This window comes from Hypanus sabinus, chromosome 1 (genome assembly GCF_030144855.1).
Source record: "Hypanus sabinus isolate sHypSab1 chromosome 1, sHypSab1.hap1, whole genome shotgun sequence".
Classification (NCBI taxonomy): domain Eukaryota; kingdom Metazoa; phylum Chordata; class Chondrichthyes; order Myliobatiformes; family Dasyatidae; genus Hypanus; species Hypanus sabinus.
The window spans coordinates 41,186,398-41,213,692 of record NC_082706.1 but is presented as its reverse complement, the minus strand read 5'-3'; the positions used below and the strand labels follow the sequence as shown (position 1 = coordinate 41,213,692).

Here is a 27,295-nt window from a genome sequence, read left to right as displayed (position 1 = left end):
TCCTCTAGTAGTTCTCCCGTCCCCATTGATCATTGCCAGAGACTCAGCAATCCTATCCCTCGCATCCCACAATAGCATGAGGTACATCTCGTCCGGAAATTATTGATAAAGATCAAGAGCGTGTGAAGAATCAAGAATGTACACAGATTCCAAATTCACCACTCTCCAGCTGAATAAGCAACCCTCATCTCAATTAAATGCATACAGCTCAGAGAAAGGCCCTTCTGCCAAACTAGACCATGCCAAATACTATATCATCCTCCCTGCTAGACCCAGTTGGCTGCATTCTCACCCATAACCCTCCAAGCCATCCCCTCCATATACCTATCCAAATGTCTCTTAAATATTGACATTGTATCCACCACAACCACTTCCTCAGGCAGCTCATTCCGGGTCCTAACTACTCAGTGTACCCTCTCCCCTCTTGTATCTGTGCCCTCTAGCTTTGGAATGTTCTGTCCTGGGGAAAAGCTTGTGGCCGTCCACCTTATTCATACCCTTCATGATATTAAAAACTCCTGAGTGGTCACCCTTCATTCTCCTGCAATCCAAAGTGGCTACTCTTTCCCTACAACTCAGTCCCTCTAGTCCAGGCAGCATCCTCAGAAATCTCTTCTGCACCCTCTCCAGTTTGACAATCTCTTTGCTGTAAGAGTTCAGAACTGTAAACAATACTGCAACTGTGGCCTCACCAGCCACTTATATAACTGCAACATAATATTCTGCCTCTTAAACTGGATGCTTTGATTGATGAAGGCCAGCATGTTAACTGCCTTTTTCAACACATTGTGGCAGCTTTCAGTGAACAGTGCACTTGTTCCAGAACACAAATCAGTGCCCACCATTCAGTGCACAATTCCTACCCTGTTTGAATATCCAAAATGCATCACCTCACACCACCTGTCGAAATTTGCCATTCCTCTGCCCTTCTTCCTACTTGATCAAACTCTCTTTGTAATTCATTACAACCTGCTTCACTATCAATAAGGTCCCCGATTCACTATCAGTGATAGTGAATCACTCGATCCCCTCATTCACGATCAACTTGATCCCCTCATTCACGATCAACGTGATCTCCTCATTCACGATCAACGTGTCCCCTTCATTCACGATCAACGCGATCCCCTCATTCACTATCAGCGTGATCCCCTCATTCACTATCAACTCGATCCTCTCATTCACTATCAATATGATCCCCTCGTTCACGATCAATGTGTCCCCTTCATTCAAGATCAACGTGATCCCCTCATTCACTATCAAAGTGATCCCCTCATTCACTATCAACATGATCCCCTCATTCACTATCAACTCGATCCTCTTGTTCACTATCAATGTGATCTCCTCATTCATGATCAACGTGTCCCCTTCATTCACGATCAATGTGATCCCCTCATTCACGATCAACATGATCTCCTCATTCACTGTCAACATGAGCCGCTGATTCACTATAAATTGAGCTCCTCATTCACTATAATGTGATCCCCTCATTCCCTATCAATGAGATCCCCTCATTCACTATCAATGTGAGCTCCTCATTCACTATCAATGTGAGCTCCTCATTCACTATCAACGTGAGCTCCTCATTCACTATCAATGTGATCCCCTCATTTACTACCAACATGAGCTGCTGACTCACTACTTGATCCCCTCATTCCCTATCAATCTGATCTCCTCATTCACTACCATGTTCCCCTTATTCGCTATTAATGTGAGCTCCTCATCCATTATCAATATGAGCCGCTTATTCCCCATCAACATGATCCCCTCATTCCCTATCAACGTGATCCCCTCATTCACTATCAATGTGATCCCCTCATTTACTATCAACATGAGCTGCTGACTCACTACTTAAGCCCCTCATTCACTATCAATGTGATCCCCCCCATTCCCTATCAGTGTGATCCGCTCATTATCAACGTGAACCCCTCATTCACTATCAATGTGATCTCCTCATTCACTATCAACATGTGTCCCTCATTCACTACCAACATGTTCCCCTTATTCACTATCAATGTGAGCCCCTCACTATCACATAATCCCCTCATTCAGTATCCACAGCAAACTTTCTAATCATGCCATGTACATTCATATCCAAATTATTCACCTGAATAATAAATAACAGGGATCCTACTACTGACTCTTGGGTCACAGGCCTCTAGTCAGGGAACTGACCTTCACCATCATCCTCTGATGACGATAATGGAGCCAATTCTAAATCCAACTCACTAGCTCCCCCTAAATCCCATGCAATTTAATTTTCCAGATCATCCTGCCAAACCTTGTCAAAGGCCTCACTGGCATCTAAATCATCAATATCCACCCACCTCTCTTCATCTTTATTTACAGTGGCAGCACAGAACAGGTTCACTAGCCCAATGAGCCACACCACCGAGCAGCCCAGCGACCCACAGCACCAGGCAGCCCAACGACCCACACCATCAGGCAGCCCAATGACCCACACCATCCGGCAGCCCAACGACCAACGACCCACAGCACCGGGTGTAGCCCAACGACCCACAGCACCCACAGCACCCGGCGGCCCAACGACCCACAGCACCCGGCGGCCCAACAACCCACACCACCCGGCAGCCCAACAACCCACACCACCCGGCGGCCCAACGACCCACAGCACCCGGCGGCCCAACGACCCACAGCACCCGGCGGCCCAACGACCCACACCGCCCGGCAGCCCAACGACCCACAGCACCCAGCAGCCCAACGACCCACAGCACCCGGCAGCCCAACGACCCACAGCACCCGGCAGCCCAACGACCCACAGCACCCGGCAGCCCAACGACCCACAGCACCCGGCAGCCCAACGACCCACAGCACCCGGCAGCCCAACGACCCACAGCACCCAGCAGCCCAACGACCCACACCGCCCGGCAGCCCAACGACCCACACCGCCCGGCAGCCCAACGACCCACACCGCCCGGCAGCCCAACGACCCACACCGCCCGGCAGCCCAACGACCCACACCGCCCGGCAGCCCAACGACCCACACCGCCCGGCAGCCCAACGACCCACACCGCCCGGCAGCCCAATGCCCAACCACCCACACCACAGGGCCCCCCCAGGGCTGTGAGCTCAGTCCACTGCTGTTCACTCTGCTGACCCACAAATGTGCTGCAACACACAGCTCGAACCATATCATCAAGTTCGCCGATGACACAACCGTGGTGGGTCTCATCAGCAAGAAGGACAAGTCAGCTTACAGAGAGGAGGTGCAGCGGCTAACGGACTGGTGCAGAGTCAACAACCTGTCTCTGAAAGTGAACAAAACAAAAGAGATGGTTGTTGACTTCAGGAGGGCATGGAGCGACCACTCCCCACTGAACATCAACGGCTCCTCAGTAGAGATCGTAAAGAGCACCAAATTTCTTGGTGTTCACCTGGTGGAGAATCTCACCCGGTCCCTTAACACCAGCTCCGTAGCAAAGAAAGACCAGCAGCGTCTCTACTTTCTGCGAAGGCTGAGGAAAGTCCCTCTCCCACCCCCCATCCTCATCACATTCTACAGGGGTTGCATTGAGAGCATCCTGAGCAGCTGCATCACTGCCTAGCTTGGAAATTGCACCATTTCGGATTGCAAGACCCTGCAGTGGATAGTGAGGTCAGCTGAGCAGATCATTGGGGTCTCTCTTCCCTCCATTACAGACATGTACACTACACGCTGCATCTGCAAAGCAAACAGCATTATGAAGGACCCCACGCACCCCTCATACAAACTCTTCTGCCTCCTGCCATCTGGGAGAAAGCACCTAAGCATTTGGGGTCTCACGACCAGACTATGTAACAGTCCAAGCAATCAGACTCCTCAATACCCAGAGTCTGGACTGACACCAACTTAACTGCCCTCTACTGTGCCTATTGTCTTATAATTTATCGTAACGCCTGCCTGTTTTGTGCACTTTATGCAGTCCTGGGTAGGTCTGTAGTCTAGAGTAGTTTTTTTTGTGTTGTTTTACGTAGTTCAGTGTAGTTTTTGTATTGTTTCATGTTGCACCATGGTCCGTAAAAATGTTGCCTCGTTTTTACTGTGTACTGTACCAGCAGTTATGGTCGAAATGACAATAAAAAGTGACTTGACTTGACTTGATAATGTATACCTCCTACTTCTTCCTTACCAGAGCCTCCATATCTGTCGTCAGCCAGGATCCCCCAAATTTGTAATGGATACCTTTCACCCTAATAGGAACATGCTGCCCCTTGACTCTTGATATGATTCTTTAAGACACCTCCCACTTACCAAGTGTTCCTTTATCTTTAAAGAAAGTCACCCAGTCAACCCCAGCCAGATCCTGTGTAATGCCCTCATCTCTTCTATTCTGAGGCTATGCCCTTAGTTCTAGACTCTTATACTGATGGCAACATCCTGTCCATGTCAAATCTCAAGATCAAAGTCGACAATTTTCAGACGCACAAATCCATGTGCACAGAGATACAATGAAAAACTTAAATGCTACAGCATTGCAGGCACATACACAACATTTTGCCTTTTCTATGGCCTTTCCTCCTTGGAGCGACGGAGGACGAGAGGTGACCTAATAGCGGTGATGAGAGGCATTGATCGTGTGGATAGCCCGAGCCTTTTTCCCAGGACTGAAATGGCTAACATGATTCCCAGGACTGAAATGGCTAACATGACGAGACATAGTTTTAAGGTACAAGGGGGATGTTTTTCACACAGAGAGTGGTGGGTGCGTGGAATGACTGCCAGTGAAGATGGTAGAGGCAAATACAATAGGGTCTTCTAAGGGACTCTTAGATGGGTACCCGGCCCTTAGAAAAATAGAGGGCTATGCGGTAGGGTAATTCTAGGCAGCTTCTAGAGTAGGTTACATGGTCGGCACAACATTCTGGGCCAAGAGGCCTGTAATGTGCTGTATCTTTTTTATGGCCTATTAATCAGATAATCAACATTACATGACATAAAAAGACATTAATTAAACATAAAATTACCAATATTTTTTTTTAAAAATTGAAGTTCATTGTAGTGCAAAGTGATCACTATCCAGGCCTTTCAGTGTTCAGTTAGCTTCAATGAGAATAACGCCTCATCCTTTTGAATTCCCCCCTCATCCTTCCAAAGTCAGGGAATCATACAGCACAGAAATTGGCCTTTCAGCAAAACATGATGGCCACCCTCAATAGCAACATTTTGCCTGTGTTTGTCTCATATCTCCTACCTATCCGTGCACCTGTCCAAACATCTTTCAACAAGACTGTAGCTCTAGCAGTTCCTCTGGCAGCTCACTCGGTAAGTGAACACAGAACAATATAGGTGCCTGGCATAGCCTGCCAAGGGTAGTGACAGACATGGATACAACAGAGGCATTTAAGAGTCAGCTAGATAGAGACATGAGCATGCAAATAATGGAATGCTTTGCACCATATGCAGACAGAACTGGCATCCTGCACAGCACAAACACGGTGGGCCAAAGGGCCTGTTCCTGTGCAAATCCAAGGAAAGAGGATGCAGAAAGGAGACAAAAAGCTGTGGAGAGTCGTAGGCACATCTCTCCCCACCACTGACAGCACTCAGCACCCGTTACGACACCCACGACTCTCCGTTTCCATAGAGTGTCCTGGCCAGTTGCATCACCACCTGGTATGAAGGCTCCAATGCACAGCAGCACAAGAGATTGCAGAGAGTTGCGAATTTAGCCAACTCCATCACAGGCACAACCCTCCACAGGATACTTCCAAGAGACAGTTCCTCGAGAAGTCAAAATCTGTCATTAAGGACCCTCACTACCTGGGACATACTGACGTCTGGTTACTACCAGCAGGGAGGAGGTACAGGAGTCAGAAGACCCACACTCAATGATTCAGGAACAGCTTCTTTCCCTCCACCATCAGATTTCTGAACTTTCTGTGAACACTACCTCACCATTCCTTTTATTTTGCATTAAAGATTTATGTTTGTAATTCATAGTAATTTTATGTATTTCCGATGTACTGCTACTGCAAAACAACAAATTTCATGCCAGCTCTGTCAGCAATAATAAACCAGATTTTGATTCTGATTTCAGAAAGGAGATGGAGGGAGAACGGGTGCCAGTGTACATTGGGGATAATCAGCAGTGGAGAGAGTCAGCAACATTAAATTCCTGGGCATTAACATAGCAGATGACTCAGCACCTAAATACAATCATAAGGAAGCCACACCAGTGCTTTTACTTTTTCAGGAAGTTAAGGAGGTTTGTCTTGTCACCAGACACTCTAACTGACTTCTACAGATGTCCTGCCTGGTTGAATCTGGACTGGTACAGCATTTCGATTACACAGGAATGTAAAAAACTGCAGAGAGCAGTGGATTCAGCCCATCACAGTCACATCCCTCAACCCATCGGTAGTATCTATAGGAGGTACTGGTTCAAGAAAGCAATGCCCAATATCAAAGATCCCCACCATCTAGGCCATACCATCTTTTCACTAACTCAGGTAGGATGTACAGAAGCTTGAAGTCTCATACCAGTAGGTTCAGGAACAGTTATTTCCCTTCAACCATGAGGTTCTTGTACAACAGCAATGGTACACACCACTGACCACTCACACTAGCTTAGGCACATCCCTCCCCACTACTGACAGCGCTTAGCACCCGTTACGACACCCACTGCCTTTAGGAGTCTAAGCATTGAGTCACTAAGTTCAAGCGTCAGGAAGTTAGGCTGCAGCTTCGAAAAACTGTGGTCAGGCTGAATCAGGAGTATTGCCTTCAATTCTGGTCACCTCATTACGGGACGGTAGTGGAGGCTTCGGGAAGGTGGCAGAAGAGGTTCTCCAAGATGCTGCCTGGGTTAGAGGGTATGAAAGAGAAGCTGAACAAACCTGGGTTGTTTCTCAGGAGCAGCAGAGGCTGAGGGGAAACCTGATAGTGGTTTAAAAGAATATGAGAGGCACAGATAGAGGAGACAACCAGTGTCTTTTACCAAGGGTCGGAATGTCTAATACTAGAGGGCGTACATTTAAATTAAGAGAGAGAAGCTCAAACGGGATGTGTGAGGCAAGTTTTCTTTTTACACGGAGTGCCTGGAATGCGTTGCAAGGGGTGGTGGTGGAGATACAATAGAGGTTTTTAAGAAGCTCTTAGGTAGGCATGTGGATGTGCAGGAAATGGAGGAAGATAGACATTGAGTAGACAGAAGGGATTACATGTCATGAGCTTCATTAATTTGGCACAACAGTCTTCTTGTTCCAGTGCTTTACTGTTGAGTTGTGATTGTGATTTTCTTTTTGTTTTGCACAGTCTTTTTCTTCTCTATTTTGTATAATTTATGTCTAATTTATATTCGATGCATTTTCTGTACCTCCATGCCTGTAATGCTTCTGCATGCATGCGTTTCACAGAAAACATCCTATCTGGATTCACCACGGCTTGGTAAAAAAATTGCTCTGCCTACGACTGCAAGAAACTGCGTAGAGCTGTGGACACAGTACAGCACGTTACTGAAAGCAGCCACTCTTCCGTGGACCCTTGTCTACACTTCTCGCTACCTCAGTAAAGCAGCCAGCTTCATCAAGGACCCCACCCATACCAAACACTCCCATCTCCCCTCTCCCACTGAGAAGATACAAAAGGCTGAAAGCTCGTACCACCGGTCTGAGTGTCAGCTTCCATCCCACTGTTATCAGACTCTTGAATGGACCTCTAATACCTTGTTATGCACTGCACTGCACTTTTTTGGTATTCTAGCTTAATGCACTGTGTAATAAACTGATCTGTTGACTATAAAAGATAGTCAGCGCCGCCCAACACATCATTGTCACTAGCTTACTCACCATCAAGGACATATAAATGGAAAGGTACCAGAAAAGGGCCAGTGACATCATGAACGATCCCACCCACCCTGCTCATGGACTGTTTGTCTCATTCCCACCAGAAAGCAGGCACCTCAGTGCCACCAGACTCAAAAACAGTTACTTTCCCCAAGTAGTAAGGCTGATCAACACCTCCGCTCACTAACCCATCCCTCCAAACCCCAACCACAACTACTTTTGTTATTTCCTGTCAGTGACACCCTGTGTACATACACTCCTGTGTCTAGTGTCACTTCATGGGCATACAATTAATCTATTCCATGAACTACCTTGTGTATTTATATATTTTTTTATTATTGCATTCTGTACCTTATTGTGCTTTTTTTAAGAGATACAGTGTGGAACACGCCCCTGTGACCCTTAGAGCCACACTGCCCAGCAACCCCCAATTTAACCCTAACCTAATCACGGGACAATTTACCGGTACGTCTTTGGGACAGTGGGAGGAACCCAAAAAGAATCCACGCATTCTATGGTGAGGACATACAGAGATGCCGGAATTGAACTCTGAACTCCAGAACCCAGGCTGTAACAGCGTCACACTAATCGCTCCGCTACAGCGGTTTCATTTCTGTGCTGCATTTCTGTCCTTTACCCTTGTGCACTGGAAATGGCATTAAACAATCTTGATCTTGATAAACAGCATGCAAGACACGCTTTGCACTGTATCCCAGTAAATATGACAGTAATAAACCAATTTCAATATCAAAACCTCACTGTACTCGTGCACAAGCAACCTCGAATTGACTTACAAATACAACAGTGATAAGCTGTTTACTGGGAGTCACAAGTCCCCTGCACTTTCCCACCGCAGGTCAGTTCTCAGATTACTCCTGTACTGGATGCCAAGGAGCTTGATTGTCTAAGAGCGATCGATGTAATGGCCTTGATCGATGTACACCAGCTCCTTTGGGACCCTGCTGCTGAGATTGAGCTAACACCTCTATGCTTTGGGTTCGAGTTGCTCCCTTTGATTCCAGTTGCAGAGAAGGGAATTCAGCACGTTCCAGTTGACTGTCACCAGTGCTTTCAGATGCGTGCTCCTACCTGGATGCATTACAGTCTGGTACAGCAACTGCTCTGCTTGAGACTGCGAGAAACCGCAGAGATGTGGACACAGCTTAGCACATTACGGAAACCAGTCTCCACTCCTGCGATTCTCTCTACACTTCTCACTGTCTCGGGAAAGTGGCCAATATAATCAAAGACTCCACCCAGATATTTTCTCACCCCACCCCACCCCCACTGGGCAGAAGATAAGAAAGTCTAAGAGCAACTATCACCAGATCAAGGACAGATTCTATCCCACTGTTATCAGACTCCTGATTGGACCTTTTGTTCGATGAAGATGAACCCTGGATTGCCCGACCTACCTCATTCTGGTTTATTTGTCTTCCCACCCCACACTTTTTCCGTACTTTATTCTGCATTCTGTTTTTCTTTTAACTACCCTGATGGAAAGATCTAACTGGAAGGCTCGCAAACAAAACACTGTATCTCAGTACATGTGACAATAATAAACCAATATCCAAGGTTGAAGAGGGTGAACACGTCCTTCATTATCTAATCTCAACATGGTCACAAAAAACCTGCAATCAGCTGTTTTCATTTCTAATTTTATTCATGTGTCTTTCAATGGACTCTTGAGAAGGTGGGGGTGAGCCACACCCTTGAACTGCCATGGTCCAAGTGGTAAAGTCAGGGGATGGGGGGGGGGGGGGTGGAGGGAGTTCCAGGGTTCAGACCAAGCGACAGTGAAGGAATAGCAGACTGATTTCCAAGTCAGAGGTCAACTGAACCTGAGGTGGTGTTATTCCCCTGCCCTCTGCTGTCCTCATCTTGCAGGAGGTGGATGAGGGTTTCAGGTGGGGCTGTTGGAGTAGCCCAGGCAAGTAACCATGGTGCGTTCTGTAGACAGAGCACACTGCAGCCATTATGGGCTGGTGGTGTAGGGAGGGTGTGCTTGAAAGAGATGGGTGGACTACTCTATCCCGGACAGTGTTAAGCTTCTTAAGAGTCACTGGAGCCACACTGACTCAGGCAAGATGGGAGTGTCCCTTACCTGTCCCTTAACACTCCTAAGTTGTGACTGAAAGGTAATGTGATGGATGTGGAGTGCACCGACTAATTCCACCCAGGCAAGTGAGAAGTATCCTGTCACACCTCCGACCTGTAGATGTTTCAGATGTGGAGTACTCCCAGGCAAATGAGGAGTGTTCCATCACACTCCTGAACTGTAGATAGGAGAGAGGTAGTATGGCAGATGTTGGGCACCTTGACTAACCCCACCCAGGGAAGTGGGGACTGTCCCATCACACTGCTAAATTGTCGATGAGGAAAGGTAATGTGGTGGATGTGGAGTGCATGGACTAACTTCATCTTCAAGTAAGGTGTGTCCAGTCTTATTCCTGACATACAACAATCAACCACCAATTTACACTGATCCCTTTGCATTCTCCCTCATTCCACCTCTCACCTACGTGCTTGGTGCAGGAGGGGTGGTGGGAGGTGACTTGCATCAGCACCACTAACACCGTGGTTAAAACACCAGCAGCCGACATTGTTGGGATTAGGGAGAGTAAATACGGGAGAATCCAGGGGAGATCCACAGGGTCATAGAGAGAATGTGCCAATTTCACACACACAGCAGGTCAAAATTGACCTTGACAGGTTAGAACCATGTAGCCACAGCTCTATCAATGGTGAAGAAGATGTGGAGTGTCACAGGGAGTGTGCTATTTACCGTGAGATACTCAGTCCTTGTGGCTATTTATCTATTCACAGATAGAGTGTGGTACAACAACTTCCAATCCAATGAGACCCAGCAACCCACCTACTTCGAAGAATGAGAGGTGATCTGATTGAAACATATAAGATTATTAAGGGATTGGACACGCTAGAGGCAAGAAACATGTTCCCAATGTTGGGGGAGTCCAGAACCAGAGGCCACAGTTTAGGAATAAAGGGTAGGCCATTTAGAATGGAGTTCAGGAAAAACTTTTTCACCCAGAGAGTTGTGGATCTATGGAATGCTCTGCCTCAGAAGGCAGTGGAGGCCAATTCTCTGGATGCTTTCAAGAAAGAGTTAGATAGAGCTCTTAAAGATAGCAGAGTGGGCAGAAGGCAGGAACGGGGTACTAATTGTGGATGATCAGCCATGATCACATTGAATGGCGGTGCTGGCTCAAAGGGTTGAATGGCCTACTCCTGCACCTACTGTCTATTGTCTTTTAACACTAGTCTAATCACAGGACAGCTTACAATGACCTATTAGCCTACTAACCAGTACATCTGAGTAGGAAGGCAAAAGCCAGTTAGCCCAACCTCAGTGGTTGGGAAAGTGTTGGAGTCTATTACTAAGGATGAGGTTTCTGGGTATTTGAGACTAATGATAAAACAAGGCAAAAGTCAGCATGGTTTCTGTAAAGGGAAATCTTGCTTAAAAAATCTGTGAGGAAGTAATAAGCAGGGTAGACAAAGGAGAGGCAATGGATGTCACTTACTAGGATTTTATGAAGGCACACATGAGTCTGCTTAATAAGATGAAATCCGATGGCGTTACAGGATGCATATAGAAATGACTGACAGACAGGAGGCAGTGAGTGGGAATAAATGGGGCCCTTTCTGATTGGCTGCCAGAGGCTAGTGGTGTTCCTCAGGGGTCAGTATTGGGACTGTTGCTTTTCACATTGCTTGTTAATGATTTGGATCATGGAATTGATGGCTTTGTGGCAAAGTTTGTGGATGATATGATGGTAGGTGGAGGGGTAGGTAGTCCTGAGGAAGCAATGCAATTATAGCAGGAGTTCGACAAATTGGAAGAATGGGCAAAAAATTGGCAGATGGAATACAGTTTTGGGAAATGTATGATACTGTATTTTGGTAAAAGGAACAATAGTGTGGACTGTTATCTACAGTTGAAGTCAGAAGTTTACATACACTTAGGTTGAAGTCATTAAAACATTGTTTAACGAATTCATATTAGCAAACTATAGTTTTGGCAAGATGTTGAGGACATCTACTTTCTGCATGACACAAGTAATTTTTCCAGCAATTGTTTGTAGACAGATTATTTCACTTTTAATCGACTATATCACAATTCTAGTGGGTCAGAAGTTTACAAACAAAATCAAAAGAAATCAGCCAAGACCTCAGAAAAAAAAATTGTGGACCTCCAGAAGTCTGGTTCATCCTTGGCAGCAATTTCCAAAAGCCTGAACATACCACATTCATCTGACAATAGTCAATAGGTGCAGAAGTAGACCATTCGGCCCTTCGAGCCTGCACCGCCATTCTGAGATCATGGCTGATCATCTACTATCAATACCCGGTTCCTGCCTTGTCCCCATATCCCTTGATTCCCCTATCCATAAGATACCTATCTAGCTCCTTCATGAAAGCATCCGGAGAATTGGCCTCCACTGCCTTCTGAGGCAGCGCATTCCAGACCCCCAAAACTCTCTGGGAGAAGAAGTTTTTCCTTAACTCTGTCCTAAATGACCTACCCCTTATTCTCAAACCATGCCCTCTGGTACTGGACTCTCCCAGCATCTGGAACATATTTCCTGCCTCTATCTTGTCCAATCCCTTAATAATCTTATATGTTGCAATCAGATCCCCTCTTAATCTCCTTAATTCCAGCGTGTACAAGCCCAGTCTCTCTAACCTTTCTGCGTAAAACAGTCCGGACATCCCAGGGATTAACCTCGTGAATCTACGCTGCACTTCCTCTATAGACAGGATGTCCTTCCTTAACCCTGGAGACCAAAACCGTACACAATACTCCAGGTGTGGTCTCACCAGGGCCCTGTACAAATGCAAAAGGATTTCCTTGCTCTTGTACTCAATTCCTTTTGTAATAAAGGCCAACATTCCATTAGCCTTCTTCACTGCCTGCTGCACTTGCTCATTCACCTTCAGTGACTGATGAACAAGGACTCGCAGATCTCTTTGTATTTCTCCCTTACCTAACTCTACACCGTTCAGATAATAATCTGCCTTCCTGTTCTTACCCCCAAAGTGGATAACCTCACACTTATTCACATTAAACGTCATCTGCCAAGTATCTGCCCACTCACTCAGCCTATCCAAGTCACCCTGAATTCTCCTAACATCCTCATCACATGTCACACTGCCACCCAGCTTAGTATCATCAGCAAACTTGCTGATGTTATTCTCAATGCCTTCATCTAAATCGTTGATGTAAATCGTAAACAGCTGTGGTCCCAATACTGAGCCCTGTGGCACCCCACTAGTCAGCACCTGCCATTCCGAGAAACACCCATTCACCGCTACCCTTTGCTTTCTATCTGCCAACCAGTTTTCTATCCATGTCAATATCTTCCCCCAAATGCCATGAGCTCTGATTTTACCCACCAATCTCCTATGTGGGACCTTATCAAATGCCTTCTGAAAATCGAGGTACACTACATCCACTGGATCTCCCTTGTCTAACTTCCTGGTTACATCCTCAAAAAACTCCAATAGATTAGTCAAGCATCATTTGCCCTTGGTAAATCCATGCTGGCTTGGCCCAATCCTATCACTGCTATCTAGATATGCCACTATTTCATCCTTAATAATGGACTCTAGCATCTTCCCCACTACTAATGTTGGGCTGACAGGACGATAGTTCTCTGTTTTCTCCCTCCCTCGTTTCTTAAAAAGTGGGATAACATTAGCCATTCTCCAATCCTCAGGAACTGATCCTGAATCTAAGGAACATTGGAAAATGATTACCAATGCATCCACAATTTCCAGGGCCACCTCCTTTAGTACCCTAGGATGCAGACCATCTGGACCTGGGGATTTGTCAGCCTTCAGTCTCATCAGTCTACTCATCACCGTTTCCTTCCTAATGTCAATCTGTTTCATTTCCTCTGTTATCCTATGTCCTTGGCCCATCCATACATCTGGGAGATTGCTTGTGTCTTCCCTAGTGAAGACAGATCTAAAGTACGTATTAAATTCTTCTGCCATTTCTCTGTCTCCCATAACAATTTCACCCAATTCATTCTTCAAGGGCCCAACATTGTTGTTAACTATCTTCTTTTTCTTCACATACCTAAAAAAGCTTTTGCTATCCTCCCTTATATTCCTGGCTAGCTTGCGCTCGTACCTCATTTTTTCTCCCCATATTGCTTTTTTAGTTAAGTTCTGTTGTTCCTTAAAACAAGAGTACACAAGTATAAACACCATGGGACTACACAGCCATCATACCGCTCAGGAAGGAGACGCATTCTGTATCCTAGAGATGAACGTACTTTGGCGCAAAAAGTGCAAACCAATCCCAGAACAACAGCAAAGGACCTTGTGAAGATGCTGGAGGAAACAAGTAGACAAGTATCTATATCCACAGTAAAATAAGTCCTATATCGACATAACCCGAAAGGCTGCTCAGCAAGGAAGAAGCCACTGCTCCAAAACTGCCATTAAAAAGCCAGATTATAGTTTGCAAGTGCACAGGGGGCAACAAAAGATCTTACTTTTTGGAGAAATGTCCTCTGGTCTGATGAAACAAAAATTAAACTGTTTGGCCATAATGACCATCGTTATGTTTGGAGGAAAAAGAGTGAGGCTTGCAAGCCGAAGAACACCATCCCAACTGTGAAGCATGGGGGTGGCAGCATCATATTGTGGGTGTGCTTCACTGCAGGAGGAACTGGTGCACTTCACAAAATAGATGGCATCATGAGGAAGGAAAATTATGTGGATATATTGAAGCAACATCTCAAGACATCAGCCAGGAAGTTAAAGCTCGGTCGCAAATGGGTCTTCCAAATGGACAATGACCCCAAGCATACCTCCAAAGTTGTGGCAAAATTGCTTAAGGACAACAAAGTCAAGGTATTGGGGTGGCCATCACAAAGCCCTGACCTCAACCTGATAGAAAATTTGTGGGCAGAGCTAAAAAAGTGTGTGCAATCAAGGAGGCCTAGAAACCTGACTCAATTACACCAGTTCTGTCTAGTGGAATGGAACAAAATTCCACCAACTTATTGTGAGAAGCTTGTGGAAAGCTACCCAAAACATTTGACCCAAGTTAAATAATTTAAAGGCAATACTACCAAATACTAACAAAGTGTATGTAAACTTCTAACCCACTAGGAATGTTATGAAAGAAATAAAAGCTGAAATAAATCATTCTCTCTACTATTATTCTGACATTTCACATTCTTAAAATAAAGTTGTGATCCTAACTGACCTAAGACAGGGAATGTTTTCTAGGATTAAATGTCAGGAATTGTGAAAAACTGAATTTAAATGTATTTGGCTAAGGTGTATGTAAACTTCTGACTTCAACTGTAAATGGTGAAAAGGTTCAAACATCAGAGGTTCAGATGGATTTAGGAGTACTCATGCAGGAGGTTAATTTACAGGTTGAGTCTGTAGTAAAGAAGACAAATGCAATATTGGCATTTATTTCAAGGGCAATAGAATATTTAAAAAAAGATAATGCTGATTCTTTATAAGACACTAGTTAGGCCACTCTTGGAGTATTGTCAACTGTTTTGGACCCTATAACTCAGAAATGATGTGCTGTCATTGGAGAGTCCAGAAGAGGTTCACAAGGATGATTCCGGGAATGCAGGGGTTAACATATGAGGAGAGTTTGGCAGCTTTGGGGGGGCCTGTACTCACTGGAATTTAGAAGAATGTGAGGGGGATCTCATTGAAGCTTACCAAATGTTGAAAGGATTAGATAGGGTGGATGTGGAAAGGACGTTTCCTATAGGTGGGGGCACAGCCTCAAATTGAGGGGTGACGTTTTAGAATGGAGGTAAGGGAGGAATTTTTTTTTTGCCAGAGTGCAGTGAATCTATGGAATGCTCTGCTACAGACTGTGGTGGAGGCCAAGTCCATGTGTATATTTAAGGTGGAAGTTAATAGTTTCCTGATCAGCTGGGGCTTCAAAGGATATGGCAAGAAGGCAGGTGAGTGGGATCTGGGATCAGCCATGATGGAAATGGCAGAGCAGACTCGATGGACTAGTTCTGCTCCAATGTCTTATGATCTTTGTTACTGTGGAAGGAAACTGGAGCACCCAGGGAAAACTTACAGAGAACACTGAACTACCTCCAGAACCTAATAAAGTGGCCACTGATTATACTTATTAATACAGTGTATAATGAGCTTCACACAAACAGGAAATTTGATTGCACCCTGATGACAAAGGACCCAGATGTCAAATGGAAAGGGACAGAGGACATAGCTAGAGGGCATGCCAACAACACTGCCCAGAGGAGTGAAGTCCTGCTATCGAGATAGCTGACTTTAAAACAGCATCCTGCAAGACAGAGAAATATCCGAGGCTGAAATGACATAATGTAGTGAATGAGTTATCCAATTAATGCTGCTTGACAGTCTTGACGGTATAGAGTACAGTGAGCATCATATACAACGTCCCTGAACTCCTTGATAAAGTAATCACACACAGAATCAAAATCATGAAATCATCACCTCCTCTGCACTGCAGTTCCCAACTGTTACCTGAATATCCTCCATCACGCCTGTAAATTTGTATAACCGCCTACAGATGCCAAGACAGAATTGTCCCCTGGGCAACCAGAAACACCATTAACTTCAGGATGGCAACAAGCTCCTAGCTCAGCGGTGTAGGTCAGGGTGGTTCAGTAAGTGAATCCACTACAAGGCTATACAGTTATCATATGATGAGAAGCCAGTGCCAATGAATACGGAATCCAGGGTTGTAGGGCCACAGACTGATGCTCACAGTACTGAACACCAATGCTTCATAGTGACTGAAACAAGTGAAAACCAATGTTATAAAGTGACAGATCCATCCACACTGGTCTGCACCCTGGTATTATACCCCTGTGTTATACAATGACAGACCCATCCACACCAGTACTGTACCCTGGTGCTATACAGTGACAGACCCATCCCCACCGGTACCATTCCTGTGTTTTACAGTGACAGACCCATCCCCACCGGTACCATTACTGTGTTTTACAGTGACAGACCCATCCCCACCAGTACCATTCTCCTGTGTTACAGTGACAGACCCATCCAACCAGTACTGTAACTCAGTGTTATACAGTGACAGACCCTCCCCACCGGTACCGTACCCCAATGTTATACAGTGACAGACCTGTCCCCACTGGTACTGTATCCCAGTGTTATACAGTGACAGACCTGCCCCCACTGGTACTGTATCCCAGTATTAGACTGTGACAGACCTGTCCCCACTGGTACTGTACCCCAGTGTTATACTGTAACAGACCTGCCCCCACTGGTACTGTACCCCAATATTAGACTGTGACAGACATGTCCCCACTGGTACTGTACCCCAGTATTAGACTGTGACAGACCTGTCCCCACTGGTACTGTACCCCAGTCTTATACAGTGACAGACCTGCCCCCACTGGTACTGTATCCCAGTATTAGACTGTGACAGACCTGTCCCCACTGGTACTGTACCCCAGTGTTATACAGTAACAGACCTGCCCCCACTGGTACTGTACCCCAGTATTAGACTGTGACAGACCTGCCCCCACTGGTACTGTACCCCAGTATTAGACTGTGACAGACCTGCCCCCACTGGTACTGTACCCCAGTATTAGACTGTGACAGACCGCTCCCCACCGGTACCGTACCCCAATGTTATACAGTGACAGACCTGCCCCCACTGGTACTGTACCCCAGTATTATACAGTGACAGACCCCTCCCCATCGGTACCGTACCTCAGTGTTATACAGTGACAGACCTGTCCCCACTGGTACTGTATCCCAGTGTTATACAGTGACAGACCTGCCCCCACTGGTACTGTATCCCAGTATTAGACTGTGACAGACCTGTCCCCACTGGTACTGTACCCCAGTGTTATACAGTGACAGACCTGCCCCCACTGGTACTGTACCCCAGTATTAGACTGTGACAGACCTGTCCCCACTGGTACTGTACCCCAGTATTAGACTGTGACAGACCTGTCCCCACTGGTACTGTACCCCAGTCCTATACAGTGACAGACCTGCCCCAATGGTACTGTATCCCAGTCTTATACAGTGACAGACCTGTCCCCACTGGTACTGTATCCCAGAATTAGACTGTGACAGACCTGTCCCCACTGGTACTGTACCCCAGTGTTATACAGTGACAGACCTGCCCCCACTGGTACTGTACCCCAGTATTAGACTGTGACAGACCTGTCCCCACTGGTACTGTACCCCAGTATTAGACTGTGACAGACCTGTCCCCACTGGTACTGTACCCCAGTGTTATACAGTGACAGACCTGCCCCCACTGGTACTGTATCCCAGTATTAGACTGTGACAGACCTGTCCCCACTGGTACTGTACCCCAGTCTTATACAGTGACAGACCTGCCCCCACTGGTACTGTATCCCAGTCTTATACAGTGACAGACCTGTCCCCACTGGTACTGTACCCCAGTGTTATACAGTGACAGACCTGTCCCCACTGGTACTGTACCCCAGTCTTATACAGTGACAGACCTGCCCCCACTGGTACTGTATCCCAGTATTATACAGTGACAGACCCCTCCCCATCAGTACCGTACCTCAGTGTTATACAGTGACAGACCTGTCCCCACTGGTACTGTATCCCAGTGTTATACAGTGACAGACCTGCCCCCACTGGTACTGTACCCCAGTATTAGACTGTGACAGACCTGCCCCCACTGGTACTGTACCCCAGTATTAGACTGTGACAGACCTGCCCCCACTGGTACTGTACCCCAGTATTATACAGTGACAGACCCCTCCCCATCGGTACCGTACCTCAGTGTTATACAGTGACAGACCTGTCCCCACTGGTACTGTATCCCAGTGTTATACAGTGACAGACCTGCCCCCACTGGTACTGTATCCCAGTATTAGACTGTGACAGACCTGTCCCCACTGGTACTGTACCCCAGTGTTATACAGTGACAGACCTGCCCCCACTGGTACTGTACCCCAGTATTAGACTGTGACAGACCTGTCCCCACTGGTACTGTACCCCAGTATTAGACTGTGACAGACCTGTCCCCACTGGTACTGTACCCCAGTCCTATACAGTGACAGACCTGCCCCAATGGTACTGTATCCCAGTCTTATACAGTGACAGACCTGTCCCCACTGGTACTGTATCCCAGAATTAGACTGTGACAGACCTGTCCCCACTGGTACTGTACCCCAGTGTTATACAGTGACAGACCTGCCCCCACTGGTACTGTACCCCAGTATTAGACTGTGACAGACCTGTCCCCACTGGTACTGTACCCCAGTATTAGACTGTGACAGACCTGTCCCCACTGGTACTGTACCCCAGTGTTATACAGTGACAGACCTGCCCCCACTGGTACTGTATCCCAGTATTAGACTGTGACAGACCTGTCCCCACTGGTACTGTACCCCAGTGTTATACAGTGACAGACCTGCCCCCACTGGTACTGTATCCCAGTATTAGACTGTGACAGACCTGTCCCCACTGGTACTGTACCCCAGTCCTATACAGTGACAGACCTGCCCCAATGGTACTGTATCCCAGTCTTATACAGTGACAGACCTGTCCCCACTGGTACTGTATCCCAGTATTAGACTGTGACAGACCTGTCCCCACTGGTACTGTACCCCAGTGTTATACAGTGACAGACCTGCCCCCACTGGTACTGTACCCCAGTATTAGACTGTGACAGACCTGTCCCCACTGGTACTGTACCCCAGTATTAGACTGTGACAGACCTGTCCCCACTGGTACTGTACCCCAGTGTTATACAGTGACAGACCTGCCCCCACTGGTACTGTATCCCAGTATTAGACTGTGACAGACCTGTCCCCACTGGTACTGTACCCCAGTCTTATACAGTGACAGACCTGCCCCCACTGGTACTGTATCCCAGTCTTATACAGTGACAGACCTGTCCCCACTGGTACTGTACCCCAGTGTTATACAGCGACAGACCTGTCCCCACTGGTACTGTACCCCAGTCTTATACAGTGACAGACCTGCCCCCACTGGTACTGTATCCCAGTATTATACAGTGACAGACCCCTCCCCATCAGTACCGTACCTCAGTGTTATACAGTGACAGACCTGTCCCCACTGGTACTGTATCCCAGTGTTATACAGTGACAGACCTGCCCCCACTGGTACTGTACCCCAGTATTAGACTGTGACAGACCTGTCCCCACTGGTACTGTACCCCAGTATTAGACTGTGACAGACCTGTCCCCACTGGTACTGTACCCCAGTCTTATACAGTGACAGACCTGCCCCCACTGGTACTGTATCCCAGTATTAGACTGTGACAGACCTGTCCCCACTGGTACTGTACCCCAGTGTTATACAGTGACAGACCTGCCCCCACTGGTACTGTATCCCAGTATTAGACTGTGACAGACCTGTCCCCACTGGTACTGTACCCCAGTCTTATACAGTGACAGACCTGCCCCCACTGGTACTGTATCCCAGTCTTATACAGTGACAGACCTGTCCCCACTGGTACTGTACCCCAGTGTTATACAGTGACAGACCTGTCCCCACTGGTACTGTACCCCAGTCTTATACAGTGACAGACCTGCCCCCACTGGTACTGTATCCCAGTATTATACAGTGACAGACCCCTCCCCATCGGTACCGTACCTCAGTGTTATACAGTGACAGACCTGTCCCCACTAGTACTGTATCCCAGTGTTATACAGTGACAGACGTGCCCCCACTGGTACTGTACCCCAGTATTAGACTGTGACAGACCTGTCCCCACTGGTACTGTACCCCAGTATTAGACTGTGACAGACCTGTCCCCACTGGTACTGTACCCCAGTCTTATACAGTGACAGACCTGCCCCCACTGGTACTGTATCCCAGTATTAGACTGTGACAGACCTGTCCCCACTGGTACTGTACCCCAGTGTTATACAGTGACAGACCTGCCCCCACTGGTACTGTATCCCAGTATTAGACTGTGACAGACCTGTCCCCACTGGTACTGTACCCCAGTCTTATACCGTGACAGACCTGCCCCCACTGGTACTGTATCCCAGTCTTATACAGTGACAGACCTGTCCCCACTGGTACTGTACCCCAGTCTTATACAGTGACAGACCTGCCCCCACTGGTACTGTATCCCAGTCTTATACAGTGACAGACCTGTCCCCACTGGTACTGTACCCCAGTCTTATACAGTGACAGACCTGCCCCCACTGGTACTGTATCCCAGTCTTATACAGTGACAGACCTGTCCCCACTGGTACTGTATCCCAGTATTAGACTGTGACAGACCTGTCCCCACTGGTACTGTACCCCAGTGTTATACAGTGACAGACCTGCCCCCACTGGTACTGTACCCCAGTATTAGACTGTGACAGACCTGTCCCCACTGGTACTGTACCCCAGTATTAGACTGTGACAGACCTGTCCCCACTGGTACTGTACCCCAGTGTTATACAGTGACAGACCTGCCCCCACTGGTACTGTATCCCAGTATTAGACTGTGACAGACCTGTCCCCACTGGTACTGTACCCCAGTCTTATACAGTGACAGACCTGCCCCCACTGGTACTGTATCCCAGTCTTATACAGTGACAGACCTGTCCCCACTGGTACTGTACCCCAGTGTTATACAGTGACAGACCTGTCCCCACTGGTACTGTACCCCAGTCTTATACAGTGACAGACCTGCCCCCACTGGTACTGTATCCCAGTATTATACAGCGACAGACCCCTCCCCATCGGTACCGTACCTCAGTGTTATACAGTGACAGACCTGTCCCCACTGGTACTGTATCCCAGTGTTATACAGTGACAGACCTGCCCCCACTGGTACTGTATCCCAGTATTAGACTGTGACAGACCTGTCCCCACTGGTACTGTACCCCAGTGTTATACAGTGACAGACCTGCCCCCACTGGTACTGTACCCCAGTATTAGACTGTGACAGACCTGTCCCCACTGGTACTGTACCCCAGTATTAGACTGTGACAGACCTGTCCCCACTGGTACTGTACCCCAGTCTTATACAGTGACAGACCTGCCCCCACTGGTACTGTATCCCAGTGTTATACAGTGACAGACCTGTCCCCACTGGTACTGTACCCCAGTGTTATACAGTGACAGACCTGCCCCCACTGGTACTGTATCCCAGTATTAGACTGTGACAGACCTGTCCCCACTGGTACTGTACCCCAGTCCTATACAGTGACAGACCTGCCCCAATGGTACTGTATCCCAGTCTTATACAGTGACAGACCTGTCCCCACTGGTACTGTATCCCAGTATTAGACTGTGACAGACCTGTCCCCACTGGTACTGTACCCCAGTGTTATACAGTGACAGACCTGCCCCCACTGGTACTGTATCCCAGTATTAGACTGTGACAGACCTGTCCCCACTGGTACTGTATCCCAGTCTTATACAGTGACAGACCTGCCCCCACTGGTACTGTATCCCAGTCTTATACAGTGACAGACCTGTCCCCACTGGTACTGTACCCCAGTGTTATACAGTGACAGACCTGTCCCCACTGGTACTGTACCCCAGTCTTATACAGTGACAGACCTGCCCCCACTGGTACTGTATCCCAGTATTATACAGTGACAGACCCCTCCCCATCGGTACCGTACCTCAGTGTTATACAGTGACAGACCTGTCCCCACTAGTACTGTATCCCAGTGTTATACAGTGACAGACGTGCCCCCACTGGTACTGTACCCCAGTATTAGACTGTGACAGACCTGTCCCCACTGGTACTGTACCCCAGTATTAGACTGTGACAGACCTGTCCCCACTGGTACTGTACCCCAGTGTTATACAGTGACAGACCTGCCCCCACTGGTACTGTATCCCAGTATTAGACTGTGACAGACCTGTCCCCACTGGTACTGTACCCCAGTGTTATACAGTGACAGACCTGCCCCCACTGGTACTGTATCCCAGTATTAGACTGTGACAGACCTGTCCCCACTGGTACTGTACCCCAGTCTTATACAGTGACAGACCTGCCCCCACTGGTACTGTATCCCAGTCTTATACAGTGACAGACCTGTCCCCACTGGTACTGTATCCCAGTATTAGACTGTGACAGACCTGTCCCCACTGGTACTGTACCCCAGTGTTATACAGTGACAGACCTGCCCCCACTGGTACTGTACCCCAGTATTAGACTGTGACAGACCTGTCCCCACTGGTACTGTACCCCAGTATTAGACTGTGACAGACCTGTCCCCACTGGTACTGTACCCCAGTGTTATACAGTGACAGACCTGCCCCCACTGGTACTGTATCCCAGTATTAGACTGTGACAGACCTGTCCCCACTGGTACTGTACCCCAGTCTTATACAGTGACAGACCTGCCCCCACTGGTACTGTATCCCAGTCTTATACAGTGACAGACCTGTCCCCACTGGTACTGTACCCCAGTGTTATACAGTGACAGACCTGTCCCCACTGGTACCGTACCCCAGTATTAGACTGTGACAGACCTGTCCCCACTGGTACTGTACCCCAGTGTTATACAGTGACAGACCTGTCCCCACTGGTACTGTACCCCAGTATTAGACTGTGACAGACCCATCCCCACTGGTGCTGTGATCCAAGCATGACTTCTGTGAAGGGTTGAGAGGGTCAGACATCTGAGTCTGGGGGCAGCAGGGTCAGTGTCTGTATCTGAAAGTTAGACGGCCTGTGTCTGGAGGATGGAAGGGCAGACGTTTCTCTGGGTGTGGGAGTTTCAGATATATGTCTGGGGATGGGAGGATCAGACAGTCTTAGGTTTGTGGGCAACAGGATCAGATGTTTATCTCTGGCAATGGTTTGGTGATATGGTCTGAGTCTGGGGCGGGAAGTTGGATGTCTGTGTTTTGGGTGTGTCAGGTGTCTGGGGCAGGGAAAGTCAGACATTTGTCTGGGTGTGGGAGGGTTAGCCACGTGGATCTGAACTGGAATAGTCAAACATCTGTGTCTGAGCCTGGGAACCAGTGAGTCAGACGTCTGTCTCCGGGTGCCGGAGGATCAGATGTTGGCGCCTGGGGTGGGAGAGGGTCTTATGCCTGTGACTGCAGGAGGCAGGTCAAATGTGAGTCTGGGGGTGGGAAGGTCAGATGGCTTGTACCTGGGAGTTGGGGGTATGAGGATACCTACAGCAGGATTAGATGTCTGTGGCTGGGGGGGTGGGATTGTCCATATGTACCTTCTCTGTATGTGGTTGATCCACGTGTGACTGGTGTGTTTATGTACAGATCCACATGTAACTGGGTGTACAGATCTGCGTACAGATCTACGTGTGACTCTCTGTATGTGTGTGTGTATACAGATCCACATGTGAGTGGTGTGTTTACGTACACATCCACGTGTGACTGGTGTGTTTATGTACAGATTCACGTGAAACTGGGTGTGTGTCTGCGTACAGATCTACACGTGACTGTGTGTATACAGATCCACATGTGAGTGGTGTGTTTACGTACAGATCCACATGTGACTCTGTGTGTGTGTGTACAGATCCACATGCGAGTGGTGTGTTTACGTACAGATCCACATGTGACTCTGTGTATGTGTGTGTGTGTGTGTGTGTATATATACAGTTCCAATGTGACTGGGTGGGTGCTTGCAGATCCACGCGTGACTGGGTATGTATGTTCATACAGGTCCATGCGTGAGTGTGGTTGGTCCATGTCTGATCGCTGTGCGTGAGTGTGGAGCTGTGGAAGGATTCAAGGACCTGGTGTGTATCGTAATCATTCACTGGCCGTAGTCAGGTTCACCGCATCCCGATGTAGGTGCTTGTGGACATCCTGTCCCAGCGCTCTGTCTCCTGGACAAGGACAGCTGTCTGATGGACATTCTTCTGCCCAGCACTGCCTCATTCTGGGCTCTGCTCTCACTGCTACCTCCACCTGTGTCCTTTCATTGTTCTACACTGCACCAACCCCCACCCACACATACACACTTGTGGCTTCGCTGCTACACAACCACTCATCCCATGAGAAAGCTTCCAACCACCCCGGGCGCTCTTTGGCATCAGCATACCCTTCCAGTGCCCAGGGGTGGCAGAGACCTGCCTGCTAGGATGTCGGACACACTATGGTTATTCAAAGCCCGTGCTCGGGAGGATCAGCCATGGAAGAATGTTTCGGGGTGCAAGGATACCCAGTCATGCAATAATGCCTGGTTATACAAGTGTACCAAGTCGTGCAATGGTGCACAGTAATGTAAGGTTGTCCCAAGTGTGCAAAGATGTCCAACTATGCAGGGACATCCAGGGGTAAACAGAGGAGATTGTAAATCACACAAACTGCAGGAGGAACAGTGAGTCAGCCGGCATCTGTGGAGAGAAAACAGTGGACGTTCTGGGTCGAGGCCCTTCAATCTGGACTGAAAACAAGGAGGGGGACACAGCCAGTATAAAAATAGAAGGGGTGGGGCAAGAGCTAGTGGGAATGGTAGGTCAAACACGAGGAAATCTGCAGATGCTGGAAATTCAAACAACAACACACAAAATGCTGGTGGAACACAGCAGGCCAGGCAGTATCTATAGGAGAAGTACTGTCGACGTTTCGGGCCGAGACCCTTCGTCAGGACACAGGGTGACATGTCCACCTGACACCTCCCAGCCTCTGACATCACTACCCCTTCCCTTACCTACCACCATCTACTCACCCAAGTGAGGGATCCACCTCTTCCCCGCTCCACCAGCAGGTGAAGACATTCCACCCAAAAACATCCACACACCAACTCCCCCAGGGATACTGCTAGACCTGCTGAGTTCCTCCAGCAGTTTGGTATCTGCAAGCTCTGGAATCTGGAGTAGCACTGCCCACTGCCCTCCCCCCAGCCCAAGGGTTTGCCTGGCCCGCTGCAGTTTCAATCCCTGGCCCGTTGACAAGGCCGGGCAAACAGGTTCAGGCCACTCTGCTCAGTGGCTGTGTCAGAGTCTTCCTTCCCATGACTACCCCCGTGTCACTAACCCCTCTGCAATGCTGGTAGCAACTGTCAATCAGCCCACTGATGTCATGTGTCTCTCAGATACCCTCGCAAGACCACGGCTGGGGAAGGTGCAGAAGGATATGGACCAAGACTGAGCGGAGTTGGGATAGTGTGGAGGGAGCCTCCCTCTGAGTCTGATCCCAGGAGTGTACAATTGGACAGCGCGGAGGGAGTTTCACTCTGTATCTGACCCCGGCAGTGTGTGATGGGACAGTGTGGAGGGAGCTTCACTCTGTATCTGACCCCGGCAGTGTGTGATGGGACGGTGTGGAGGGAGTTTCACTCTGAGTCTGACCCCGGCAGTGTGTGATGGGACAGTGTGGAGGGAGCTTCACTCTGTATCTGACCCCGGCAGTGTGTGATGGGACAGTGTGGAGGGAGTTTCACTCTGAGTCTGACCCCGGCAGTGTGTGATGGGACAGTGTGGAGGGAACTTCACTCTGTATCTGACCCCGGCAGTGTGTGATGGGACAGTGTGGAGGGAGCTTCACTGTGTGCCTGACCCCGGGAGTGTGTGACGGGACGGTGTGGAGGGAGCTTCACTCTGTATCTGACCCCGGCAGTGTGTGATGGACGGTGTGGAGGGAGTTTCACTCTGAGTCTGACCCCGGCAGTGTGTGATGGGACAGTGTGGAGGGAGCTTCACTCTGTATCTGACCCCGGCAGTGTGTGATGGGACAGTGTGGAGGGAGCTTCACTCTGTGTCTGATCCCAGAAATGTGTGATGGGACAGTGTGGAGGGAGCCTCACTCTGAGTCTGACCCCGGGAGTGATGGGACAGTGTGGAGGGAGCTTCACTCTGTGTCTGATCCCAGAAATGTGTGATGGGACAGTGTGGAGGGAGCCTCACTCTGCGTCTGATTCCAGAAGTGTACAATTGGACAGCATGGAGGGAGCGTCACTCTGTGCCTGACCCCGGGAGTGTGTGATGGGACGGTGTGGAGGGAGCTTCACTCTGTGTCTGACCCTGAGACTGTGTGATGAGACGATGAAAAGGGAGTTTCACTCTTTGTGTGACCCCGGAAGTGTGTAATGAGACAGTGTGGAGGGAGTTTCACTCTGTCTGACCCCGGGAGTGTGTAATGGGATGATGCAGATGGATCTTCACTCAGTGTCTGATCCTTAGTGTACGCAATTGAATGGTGTGGAGGGAGCCTCACTCTGTGTCTGACCCTGGGAGTTTGTGATGGGACAGTGTGGAGGGAGCCTCACTCTGTGTCTGACCCTGGGAGTTTGTGATGGGACAGTGTGGAGGGAGCTTCACTCTGTGTCTGACCCCGGAAGTGTGAGATGGGACAGTGTGGAGGGAGCTTCACTCTGTGTCTGACCCAGGAAGTGTGCGATGGGACGGTGTGGAGGGAGCTTCACTCTGTGTCTGACCCCAGAAATGTGCGATGGGACGGTGTGGAGGGAGTTTCACTCTGAGTCTGACCCTGGGAGTGTGTGATGGGACGGTGTGGAGGGAGCTTCACTCTGTGTCTGACCCCGGGAATGTGTGATGGGACGGTGTGGAGGGAGTTTCATTCT

At 48.4% G+C, this 27,295-nt stretch overlaps 2 protein-coding genes across 3 annotated transcripts in view; one reads left to right on the top strand and one right to left on the bottom strand.

Annotated features, from left to right (window-relative positions):
• cicb (capicua transcriptional repressor b) overlaps positions 1 to 27,295 on the bottom strand; it is a 138,683-nt gene that overhangs the window by 108,647 nt on the left and 2,741 nt on the right. The window lies entirely within an intron of this gene.
• LOC132398247 (proline-rich protein 2-like) lies at positions 2,376 to 25,863 on the top strand. The gene is made up of 2 exons (XM_059977425.1): positions 2,376 to 3,081; positions 25,808 to 25,863. Exons 1-2 carry the CDS (start codon positions 2,376 to 2,378, stop codon positions 25,861 to 25,863), a joined length of 762 nt encoding a protein of 253 aa, XP_059833408.1.